The following is a 13,291-nucleotide window of genomic DNA, read 5'->3' as shown; positions in this document are numbered from 1 at the left end:
AAGGCTGAGGAAACCACAAGTTTAGCAAATCACCACACAGTAAAAGGAGATGCAATTAACCTTTGGAGACAGATGAATCTACTCTTTTGGACTAGACTCTGGGTACTGTTCCTTTGGAGACAGGTTGTACAGCATTGTAATTTGTAGTTCCTCAGGAAAGACCTTAATCATGCTAGAGTTCTCCTCAAACACTCTGCCATGCTTTTCTCCTTGAAACAATTTTCTCATTCTTGAGAAATATCAGAACTTAATTAAATACCAGAACATCTTTTTAGGGAGTATATTTCAGTTTTCTACTAGACAAAGACTAATTTAGAAAAGTAGCAATGATAACAAGTTTTGGAAAACCTCTTTTTTCTTTTTTTTTTTTTTTTCCAGAAAGATATCAGAATGTTAGTTTTGGCAACATCACAGAGAGCTCTTTAATGATGAATGGTATGAAATCTGAGGGCAAGTTTCTAGCTATCTTGACAGTTTGGTTGAGTCTGTTATCTCTATGAGGTGAAATGAATATATTTATGTCAGGAATAAAGGCTGAGATAAGCCAAAGCTCAAGACTGTGATATGGTTATAATCAAGGCTGAAAATAAAAATGTAAGGAAAACACACATTTCTCTCTGTGATCTTGCTGGTTGTCAGTTTTATTTGGTCTATATCATAGCTATTATTCTCTTCTCCTATATCTCATCCTTCTTTCCTAGAATGAGAAATTAAATACTGGGAGAATAATAGAGAAGTACCAACAGTGTATTTTGTGTGTGTCTTCCTTCTCTTTTAAAGAGCCATGCTATGCTACTTGACTCTATCTTTATGTGGATTTTAAGGAATGCCTTCAAAATTATGTGCATGAGCTGGATTCTTAACCCCTCTAAACTGTCATCCTTTTTAAATGTTTTAGTTGCTTTTCTGTGACCTTTGAAAATTTAATCTAAGCATGTTTGCTTTATTTTAAACGAGGACAAACCATTCATTCAAATAAGTTCTTATATTTTTTCAATATCTCAGGCCAGTAAACTAAAAAAATGGTTATATATGTATATCCCCATGTTATTTCAAGCCTTAGTCTGAAGAGTGCCCCAATGAGTTTCATACACAGCTTTTTTGCAAGAAACAACACTAAAAATGCAAAAAATTGTCACCAGAATAAGTCTATGAGTAGAAGTTCAAAATACTTGGATATCCAATTCAGCCCGTAGCATTTAACATATCTGGATCAGATTCCTGGGCCACATTCCCATCTGTTTTGCCAGATACCACCTGTCAGCTGAGACCGAAATTGTTTGTGAAGTTGTTTTCCGCCATTGGAAAGTGACTTATGGTATCTTGGCTCACCAAGAAAGAGTTTTAAGGTGATTTTCTTTGTCTGGAATTGGCTGCAATCTGAGGTGTTCACAAAGACATTTACCTTGCTTCAAATGAGAAGTGAGAATATTGCTAAAATTCTAATCCCTAAAATAATTTGACAAAGACAGGGAGACTTTCTAGATATCTTTCCAGGTTTGAAGCAGCATAGATGACTGAAATAAATTGTTTTATTTTCCTGGAAGCAGAGGTCCATCCAGCTGGAGTCTCCTGTCTCTGACAACAGTCAATACAGGCATAAGTAAAATGAAAATAAATTATACCTCCCTTGAGTATTTTCTCAGTATCTTTTGAATCTCAGGAGCTTCCTGAGTCAGAGAAATACGTATTTAGTAGACACATATTTATTGAGCCTCAATAGATTTCTTATCTATTAAGTCAGAGGTTGCTCAATGACTCGAAAACCATGTTGCATTCACTACCTGTTGTTTCACTGCTTTTTTCTCCAAGTGGTGAATTTTATGATTCTTTGGCAAGAAGGGTATGGAAGATTCATGTCATGACTTGGAGGGAAGTTCTTGGCAAAATATAGAAATTTGCCCATATACTCCCATCAGAAAAGCCACAGTTTTTCTTATATTCTCCTTGAAACAAAATATTTGAAAGAAACAATGGCAGGACACTTAAGAATATCCAACCTGAACTCCTAGATATGCACCTAATTACATAAAAAAGCATAATTTTAAAATTTTTATTCATATTCCTGCTTTCATAAAGTTGTTTCTCAGAAAGCATAATTAATGAAGTACCATTTATATTGACAAATATTTTTATGAAAAAAATATAATAAAATGGTTAGAATAGTATTTGGTTTTTTTGTTTGAAATTGTCAAATTATTTAGTTATACATATGATTATGCAGAACTTCAAATAAAAATATTACTATATTGGTATGTTTATCGGGGTTAAATATGGGCAACTGTAATACAGTGTTACGAGATCTTCAGGGAATGATTAACTTTTGATATATTAGAACATAGTCACCAGTCTGCAAGTTTCATGTTATTTTTACCTCATGAAAAGGTCCCTATAAAAGGGACTGCATTATCCAGTGGATATGAAAAGCTGATGCTAAATTCTAATTTTATCTTCAGATTGTAAAGTGGTAGTCTGGTCAATCAAACACTCTAAGGAATAAAAGAACATAGAAATTGCTTCCAGAGGTCATTTAGTCCCTTTCCAAGACAGAATATTCTCTATCTGTTTGTTTCTGTCTTTCTATTAATTTTCAAGATTTCTACTGATTTAAAGATTTCTATTCTCATGTTAAAATCTGTTACTGAGTTTGTCTACATTTAATATAAGAAAGCTTTGCATGTTGACCAATTTACTATACAACCTCTACCATTAGAAAGAATAGACACCATTCATTTTCCATTTGTTTGAAAGATTTTTAGTTACTTTAAATTGTCAACAATTTGTGTTTTAGATTCTGACTAAACAATCCTAAGTTTTTCCTGTTACATTCACTCCTTTGGATTCTATACCATGGCTCCACTGAGAGCTTGTGGTGTCATCCGAAACTTCATCCAGAGAAATTGCCAATGAAAAATCTACCAGATCCTAAGCATTGCCATTTAACTTCTTTAAACTACAGAATGTCAAAAGCATTGAAATCTTTCCTAAAATAAATTTCTATTTCTTTTGACCATTGAGTTGAATATTTTATTATTTTTGGATTCAAAAATTTTCTTATTGACTTTGTTGCCAAATGCACTAAATTTTATGGACAAACCCAGAGGGCTAGAAATAAATATTGGCTTTGCATAGGATCCATTTATTTTGTAAATCCATACAAATGTACTATTCAGACATACTTTGTATCTTATTTATTGGCCTGCACTGATCTTGCTTCATTTGGAGACATTCAGTGTCCTCAGGAGGGAGAAGCGAGGTGTAAGAGGAAAGCATCTGCCATCAAACGTGCAGTGTTTAGACACCTATTATGTTAGAATGTAAAAGTCAACTAAGAACCTCCCATCAAACCTGAGCAATCATTGCAGTTCCCAGTGAGCGCCAGCCTTACAGTGCACTCATTAATTGATGAGCATTAGGTCACTAAAAAAGAATTTTACAAGCATACATGCTTAATTACAGTTTATACAAGCCAAAAAAGCAAATCTGTTAGCTTTGGCATACAAAAGTCCTTTTTTAATATTGCTTTTGACAAAGAAGATTCTATCATACAAAAATTATACTTGTCACTTCAGAAAACCATTATAAAAGATGCTTGTGTTTTTTTCTTTTAATATTGTTACTCATTTGAGCAAAGCCCCTTTATTAGGTATTTTTGCAAGAACTTGTGGAAATTATTTTAATATACATTGATATTCAGTCAAAGATATAGTACAGTATAGATATAGTATCTGGAGATCAACTATCTGAGATAGGTAGTTTAAGCATAAAAAATATATTTATTAATGAAAGAGCTGACATGAAATTTAATAATTTCCCTTTGGTTATAGCAACATGAATTAAAGACCAACTAACAACTATATACAATATGTGAACCTACTTTAACTGTTCCAGAAGAACAGCCATCTACAGTGAGGATTAATTTCTATTTGTATAGCTGAACGTTCAAACAACTTGTAGATGCATTATTTAATTTCTATTTTGTCCGGAAAATATCTTTTATGACCTAGGTATTTTTCTTACAAACAGAGATGGTAGTGCTGCTTTTACTATACAAGATATTTGAGGTGGGCTAACTTAAAAAATTGAATTTGCCTTCAGTTCAAATATGTAATTAGTGACTCTGTGATCACAACATCTTGAAGAAACTACCTCTCTTTCTGAATAAAAACTCTCTTAAATGTCTCATGAAAGCCCTCTTTTTCCACTTCACTTAAAATTCTTGCTTATATTATTTCTTACAATGCCCACTCTTCATCAAATTCATGCCTGATTCAAATATCCCATGGAAATTGTTGCCAAAAATCATCTCCAAAGTTAAAATCTTACTGCAGTTCAAAGATGGCTTTATAATTATTTGGGAAAGCCATCACCTTGCAGAGAAATACAGACAAGATTATTCATAAGAAAAGCTACTGAGGGTCTTTCCTTGGGTCAGGCTGTCTCACAGCTCTGGAGGTGTTTAATTTGATGTTTTCTGCAATGGCAGTGCTGCATGTTTATCTTTCAGAAACCTCTGGTTTATGTTCCCTCATTTCCTCATAGCTACCAGGAAAGTCACTGCTTGCATTTTTCTTTCCCTCAACACACAAAGCATCTGTAAAAAACTTTTCCTTTGCATCCCTTCAAAGATGTGAGTTTCAGTGTTGACACATGCAGTAGGAAGCCTTGTGATAATCTGAGGCCGTAAGGGGAGTGAAGGCCTTTCAGAGGACTGCAGGGGAGCAGTCCTATATGGAGGGAGAAAAGCCACCATGAATCAAAACAAAACAAAACAAAACAAAACTTAAAAAAAAAAAGACAGTGAGAAAGTAAAGCCAAAGTTTTACTGCAATATTAGGAAACATCTTTAAAGCATTCATGCATTTATTCTCACTAACAAGAACAGTACAATAGGAAAAAAATCATTAAAACACATTTTGAAAGAAGTGCTTATTTAGAATAAATCTGTGATGACAGGTTGGAGCAAGTCCTCACAAATGTTTTATAAAATTATGTGTTTCTTTGGCATATTCCAATTTTTACATTGATTTTATATGGCATCACTGAAAACCGTCACCCCAACAAAGACCATTTATGCATCTATTCCTTTAAGATGAAATGGTAACTAGGTCAGCTAGCCATTTCTTCATCCCAACACCATAAACAGAACCCAGCTGCATCTGAGTTCCAGCTTTGAAAAATGAGGATTAGGATTTCTCTGTTTAATTTCATTTTAAATTTCTACAAGATTATACTCTGGTTACAGTAAAACATCAGCTGTACAGCTTTCCCTTTCTTTGGTTATTGCCCCCTTAGGCATAACATTGAAATCAAAGGGAGGACAGCTGTACCAAAATAGAAAATTTTCAGAATTTATCTGGCATAAATTCATCCCTCAAGATTTCATTATGAAGTGTTACTTAAAAAAAAAAATACAAAACACTACGTACTTTCCAAAATCTTAAAAATTACAAGACTAGAAGCATAAAATATGAGGATCTGAATAGAAAGAACAAAGTTAGTACTGGTTCTGAGGGCTAAACACAATCAATATCATATTGGTCGTAGTAGTAGTAAACCGTAGATTAAAATACTTTCATATAATGCATTTGTTATAGGTAGATAAAAATCTAACCACTAAATATGATTGAATTGGAGGATTCCCTGGGACACTGAACATTGTCTAAAAGGAGTTTGTCACAGTTTTATTAATTTCCAGAAGTCAAAGTAGAAAACACAGAAAATTTTAAATTCTGCATTCTAGTCCACAGTGACACCTGCAGAATACAGTATGCACTCACTGGATGATCAGTTTGCCATTAACACTACTACTAGCAAATGCTTCACAAGGGGTCCTAGGAAGACTGCAATACTGTGCTGTGTGGGCTGAAATACCATTTTTTAAAATTAAAGTAGCATTTAACTAACAAAAGATCACTACCTGATCTTTATGATCTTATTTGCCTCATGACAAAAATGTTCAATTCAACCATTTTCCATGGAAAGATGCATAAAAACTGTGCTAAAGATTTACAGAATTATAGGTCTCATTATCAAAAAAGTCCCGAAAGAAATCTTTCTGACAAATAGAACTCCTAGCCACAGATGTTAATACATTTTTGATATTGGGTATATTTGCTTTTTGCAGTCTGGGAATTCATTCTGCTTTTCTCAGTCTGAGCTAAGCATTTTCTCTTACTATACACAGATACTCTGCAAGGTGTTGGAGAGAAAATTCTATTCCCATCAAGGTATCCAGCAAAACTCCCACTGCTTTCAGTAGAATCAGCATGTCACCTAGTTTATATTTGTCAGTTTGTGTTCTGTAGTCTGGTGTTGCCATATTTCATGTTATTTGGAATTTTTCTTAAAACTCTAAGTCTCATGGCAATCTAAAATTCACCTTAACAAGAAAAGATCTTGGCAAGATAAACGAGAATGTTCACTGATTAATTTCATCTAAAAGCAACAATTTAAAATAGGGCAATGCAGGTTCACAATTCTCATCATTCAGTTGCTAACAACATCTATTCTGGAAACAAAAGTAACTGAACAGTGAATAATCATAGTTAAAGCAGTAGAAAAGGGCTGGTAAATAAAATCAAATCATGCTTATACTCAAAATAACAGGTGAAATGATTCAAAATACTTTTGAATTATGGTCTTTTTCTGCAGTTTAAATGAAAAAACACAATACTGTCCAAATATGAAAACCACTTCATTTGTCTTTTATGTTCTTGCTTTTACTCCACATACTGCATATAAAACTAGAACATGTTGGGATGTAATTACTTTTGCAATTCTGTAAATACACGTGTGTGTTCTCCAGCAATGCTGACTATAGAATAGCAAAAAAGAGCAAAAAAAGAAAATATGAAAATACTACACCAGCACTATTAACGAGCTATTTGCCAGAATTTCCTAATCAGCTAAACCTAATACAACAAAGTAAAATATTTAGTGCACTAGCAGTTTAATATTTTGCCTTACCGGTTTCAGGGTGGTGGTTTGATGCCTGTGGTCCCTCCAATCTCAATGGGATGTTCTACACAGCGGGACAAAACCATGGGAAGCTCAATGGCATCAAATGGCATTACTTCAAAGGCCCCAGCTACTCCTTGCGCTCCACCACCATGATGATCCGGCCTTTGGACTTCTGAAGGAATTCCGCAGTGGATCCTGGAGAAGCCAGGCTGGCACCGCCCTCAGCAGCAGCACTGTCACGGTCGGAAGGTAAAAGCGAAGGGCTTCGAAAGCAGCGCGTAGGGATGGTGGAAAGCCGCTTCGCTGTCACTCCATAGCCTGCAAACACTTCCCAACAGTCACCCCATATTTTGATTACTGCGGGGAGCTTGGTTTAGAAGAAGGTGGCTGAAATGATTTTCCAAAAAACTGGATTTGGCTATTCTGCACAAACTTGGTGCTTGCCAGTGGATGTCGTTTTTTCTTTTTTTTTTAATTCAGCAACAGGATCAGAATTTGAAGAACTGGAACATATCAACCATGGTCTATTGAGTAGAATGTTATTCAGCAGTGAAATGCCAACATTATACCCATGAAAATGGATTACAGAGACACTTTTATTAAAACTTAAAGCATCCAAGGTGACCACTCCAAATATTGTTTTTCTTAATGAACTGAATTTGAATAATGGATGGATTTATGTGAATCCCAGAGTCAAATTATTTGTGCAAATAAAATTTTTCATTAAATAATTTTAGGACAGGTTTCTAATAAACTGAGTCAAACATATGAATAATGGTAAGGATAATAAGCATAAATTCCTCAGTTGCTCTGTAGAGGTAAATCAGGTAATTGGCATAATCCCTGAGCTAGGATTTATAGTGTGATAACAAAAGTAGCTGTGTTTTTAAGTTTATCCTTTCTTTCATTAAAAGCAGTCTGAATGTCATGTAGAATAATTAATGGAAGGTTTAAAGAATGTGAATTATTATCCAAGAGAAAATACAGAATTTTGCATGGAATTTTTCCATCAAAAGAACATAGGAAGGCAAAATGTTAGGGTATAAAAAAGTTACATAAATGCAATAGCTTAAGGCAAATGGATTAATTTTGCAGTATCCTTGCATGTGCGCAATTTATCCTTAATTATTTTACTTTTTTTATTACATTTTTGTGAATATCAGAAGCATGCCAGTTCTACACAGTGCTTGGGCTACAACTATAAAAAATACGCATCAGAACTGTATAAAAAATAAAGAATTGTGAACTTGTAAATATCATATATTTCCTGCAACAGTCATTTATTTTTGTGCAGGCAATCCTGAACCCATGCAAAAGGTGAAAAACCTCAAAAGATATAAATATCAAAGAACTTTAGATGACTGCTTACAGGTTGCTAAAAAGTAATTTTGTTCTATTAAAATGCCTCAGAAGTGTGAGACTATTGGAAAAGATAAAAGTCTCCTAATAACAAGTAATAAAGTAATGGGTGGCCTATGAGGGTACAGAGACAACTCTTTCCATTTGCAGCCCTTTTGATTAACTCATATGAATAAAGTCCATTTGGGAAAGTAGTTCACAGTCATTCTAACATCTACTAGAAATTAAATGAAAAAGTTTACCCTACTCCCACTGAAATCAAAAGCAATGCTCTCGTCAATTAAATTGGGACCAACATGGCACACAGAATCTGCACAAGGTGAGGTGTTTACTCATCTCTTTGTTGCTTTCTTCCATTTATTAAATTTTTTTTAAGAGTAATGATAACTCTTTTTCCCCTTACTTTTTCCACCTTTTTTTTTTTTTTTTAATTTAGCAGTTTATTTCTATGGAATAGAGAAAAACATACTTAGATATTTTTAAACATCTCTTCCTAAAAATCACAAGGTTATAGTACCACTGAGGGCTATTGCAGCCCCTAAGGGTTCTCTGATTTGGTTACAATTTGATGTTTGTTTCATTTTAAGTGGGAAGACTTTTTTTTCTTTTTTTTTTCTTTTTTTTTTTTTTGTGTAGTTGTATATATTTATATATATATTTGAAATAATCTTGACTAAGGGTTAATTTGAAATTTTCTGCTGAATAAGTTACCAAACTACTCTTTACATAGCACTTTCCTCACAGACATGTTTTGTCCCAGTTTCAGCAGGTTTTTTTAATGGTCTTCATTAATGTGCAAAATATGCAGCCTATATTCCACCACATTCTCAAAATACAGAGTTTTACAGGTCTCCAACCTAAGAATGCCATTTTTGCAAATCCTATTGCAAAAGGCAAAACACATTTAAAATTAAAGCATGATATTTACTGTTTATTTATCTGGGTTTGAAAAAAAAATGTGGATTTGGTTTCCTATCCTTTATAATAAAATGTTTTAAAATATTGTGGAGTATGTGATTTTGCTTTGCTCTAAGTATAACTTTCTGTGACAGGCCGATAACATTTCAAAAGACACTATCTCTCTATGTAAGAAATAGTACTGAGCTTGGACAGACTGTAAGAAGGGAAGAACTCTAATTCAAGTTTATCCAGTAATTATTATTTCTAACTTTTCAAATCCATACTTCAATATTTTTCATTGAATTTCCTGGATTAAAATCATGTGACTATATTTCTTATCTTTGGTTCAATTTGTACAACTCTCTATCAATCTTTAAAATACAAGATTTTTTTTTTTTTCATAGACAAGATGCAAATTGAATTGTGATGTTTTCCTTGCCTTATGATGTGTTCTTCTGTCATCCATTCAATCATGTGTGGCAGTGACAAATCTCCACTGATCTCTTACCCAGAAATTCCTTCTGCTCCATTTGTATGCCTTTTAACACTGTAGTGATCAGGTTTAGCATCTCTTTGTAGCCAATTTATCCTCATTTTCTCAGGAATTTTTTCTTAATTGACTTGTTATGTTCCTTCGGGGAAACAGAGCTTTTTGAGTCAACACTAAGGGTGCAAGGAACTATAGACATAAAAACACACTTTACTCCTAAAGTTGGATAAATATGTACTGCATACATTGAAGAGTTGCAATTCCTAAAAATGCTGCATTTGGAGTTGATTTATATTAAAATCCTGCTTGCCTTGACAGATAGTAAAAAAAAAGTCATTGGTCAGTCATAATAGTAACTTTACTATTTACCCTTTACAGATAATTTCCTGATTTATAAAACAAGAATACACAAAATTTTGACAAACTAATAGTTATGTTTTCCAAAACATTTTAATCCTCAATTTTTAATATCATTTGAGGCTGGAAATGTTATTTAAATGCACACTTTCAGAAGTGCCCTAGAATGCAGTACTGACCTATTAAGTAGGTAAATCATCCACATTTATAGTCATTTGTACAACTGTGTCCCAAGATAAAGTTCCTTAAAAAATCCTTCCAGCTATAAAAACAACTTTCTTCTCTGCAGACTTGAAGCTCAAGCCACAGCTCTGACCATGCCTCAAATAATCTCGTTTGGGATTGGCACGGTTTCCCCTTCTCCTCTGGGAAGAACAAAACTGAAATAGCAATCACAACAAGAGCTCAATTCTCTAGGTAGAATCAAGCGTAATTTACAACCAGACTGTGCTGCAGTTGTGCCAAAAAGCATTCCTGCCTACTAGCTTTTCCATGGGCTGGACAGCTTGAGGAGAGAGGCACTAACCCTGAATACAGCTTGCTGCTGCTGCTGCTGCTCTGACTCTCAGCTGTGGTGTGCACACAGACACACACATACAAACCCACACTTTCAGAGAAAGCTTGACACAGGCAATCTAAATGATCTTGCTTAAATTTTTACTAAAGGAGCTATAATCTCAAGTAAAAAAATAAATTAAAGGAAGCTTTGTCAAGCAGCAAGAGCAGGAAGGAGAAAGACAGGGTTGTGGGACTGTAATGAAGAGTGGTAAAAGACAGATAAGAGTTGAAAGGAAGGGATTACATGTAAGACATAGCAGCTTCATATTTACTGTGCCATGACTATGACATATTTGGGAGCTCCATTGTCTTCTAAGTATCCAAATCCCCTCTGCCTGGATCTTGCTTATATGAGTAGAAATCTATGAATATTATTTCTATTTATATGCTCTGAGTGGTTTGTTTGTCTGTATGTTTTTATAATCTTTGCACAGGGACCTATTTAGTACGGATTTTTGAAAAGACATGCTGCTTATGGTTATGTCAAGTTAGCTGTGTAGCAAGTCCTGTAAAAATGAAAAAGTTCCTTTAGAAAATATTGTGTTCTGCTGTGTGAGTTTCAAGTACTGATGATGAAATAGAACCTATGGTCATCCAAAATCTTGTGAAATTAGAAACTTTTTTCTTCCACTAGATAAAATTTCGAATGCCCAGTGCAGTTTTCTGAGCCAGTGGGTTCAATTAAAGAACATTAAGGAATGGATATATACTGTAAATATGACTCCCAAAAGATATATTGAAGCGCATCAAGGCCTAAACACCAGTCCTGTGTTTTGATAGAAAGAATCTTGAGCCCTTAACTATTACCATAAACTTTCCTTCTCTTCTTACACTTCTCACCTTACTCCCACTTTAGTAGTGCCCCTATGACTCCTTTTAAACTGCTGGCAGTGTTTGCCTTTTGCTGCATGGAAGTAGTCACAGGAGGCAAGCACCACATTTAACAGATCTGCAGATGCATGTGTTCACAACCACGCCACCACCTGTGGGGAGAGCAAATCACTCCCGACCAAACCACGGGTAAGGAACCTTTCTTGACACTTGTCATTTGCCCTGCAAGGTTGTGAAATGAAAAATAAGGCACACAGAAGTCCTTCTTTCCACTTAAACAGGAAGCAGATGCTTTGCCAGGTCAAGTCATAAAGGGACTCCAGGAGAGTAACTCATAGGCAGCTTCTTGGACACAGTAGGGATAGAGCCGAAAAAAAATCTCAAACAAGGTAAAAAAAATAGAGAATCTTAATACACTAAAGTGGGTAAGAAAGAGTTGAGTAAGGCAAATGTGTATTACAGAATAAGAAAACTAAGAGTACAAAGGAACCATATTAGGAAGCTGAAAGCAAGATCAGCAAAAAAAGGCAGTCAGTCTGACATAAAGAATATAGCAAAATGCCGAAAATTAAAGCCCTGGATAAGAAAAACTGAAGAAGAATTCAGCAGAAGAATCTGTTAACAAATTTATTAGAGCACAATTAGTATCCAATTAATTTTCCAAAGCCTAAAAGGAATAGTATCACCCTTTTACTTTCTGCTTTTATTTATTATTTACAATGTAATGGAGGTACATGGGTAAAATCTAAAACCATATTAAAAAAACTGTTCCTTCTTAGATGAATTGTCGCTAACACACTGCCTGAAAAACAGTTCATGCTTTTAGCATGAGACACAAATCCACCAGTAGAACAATCAACTTTACATAATATTTACTCTTCCACTAAAAGATGTGAATCTCCATCCTTTTGCAACCCACTGATATTTAGAATCATTGTCTACTATAAAGAAAACTGCACATCTCTGACCTGATCTCATTCAGCTGCATTGTCAAACCACTGACTTATTTTGAGTAATGGAACAGAATTCTTGCGTGTTTTTACTCCTGTTCCTTTGAAGGAAATTTTCTTTCCTTTTTTCTTTTTTTTTTTTAATTTAAACATTTCTAGTTTGGAGTTCATATTTCATCCACCAGAGATGCTTATTTACTCCCTTTGATAGCTTCACTTAGTGCTATTTCTTCTGTAAAACCCCCAGGCAAAATTTTCCTGAATTAATGCAATGGTTCTTGTCGCCATCTTCTGCTCTGCCTTCACGGGGAGTCTCACAAAGACAGGAAACAACCCTGTCCTTTTTGAGGGGTTTCATTCAGTCCTTCCAGGAATTCTGGGACTCCTGGGAGCAACATCAGTGCAGATCCTGGGGCCCACAAATCCTGGTCCTGGGTCCCACAAATCCCTGTGACCAGCAGCTGCCCACTGGCCAGCCACACCAGGGCTATCTGTACCTTCATCCAGGTAATGGGGGTGTCCTCAAGCTCCCCCTCCACCCCTCCTTTTCCATCCTACCTGTTTCTCTTGGAACCCCTCTCTGTCCCAGAGCAGAGAGAAGCATGGCCAGCAGCCACCACGACATCTCTTCCCATGGGATGATGTCTCTGCACACCTACCTGCAGGCTGTGAACACTTCAAAGAGGCGCTTCTGGAGACACTTTAGAATGCCTGGTCACAAGACAAAGACAATGCAAATACATCTCAATTCTTTTTAGAAGTACAATGGCATTAGCTGAAGGCTTTTCCACCAATTTATTCTATTTATTAGATTAAGGAACCTGTGCTAGTTTTGCTACAGTAACAGACAGTTTTCTAAACACATAGGTGAAGATGTGTCCAA

The 13,291-nt window shown here is 35.0% G+C and overlaps 1 protein-coding gene across 2 annotated transcripts in view; it reads left to right on the top strand.

Moving 5' to 3' along the window:
• ANGPT1 (angiopoietin 1) overlaps positions 1 to 9,324 on the top strand; it is a 154,067-nt gene extending 144,743 nt beyond the window's left edge. For both annotated transcript variants that reach the window (XM_002199107.7, XM_072924934.1), the window contains exon 9: positions 6,979 to 9,324. In XM_002199107.7, the coding sequence (XP_002199143.6) occupies positions 6,979 to 7,139 (161 nt within the window). In that variant the 3' untranslated portion in view covers positions 7,140 to 9,324. The remainder of the gene's footprint in view (positions 1 to 6,978) is intronic.
• The last annotated feature ends 3,967 nt before the right edge of the window (positions 9,325 to 13,291 follow it).

This window comes from Taeniopygia guttata, chromosome 2 (assembly GCF_048771995.1).
Source record: "Taeniopygia guttata chromosome 2, bTaeGut7.mat, whole genome shotgun sequence".
NCBI lineage: Eukaryota > Metazoa > Chordata > Aves > Passeriformes > Estrildidae > Taeniopygia > Taeniopygia guttata.
This window is presented reverse-complemented; position numbering and strand designations above follow the sequence as displayed.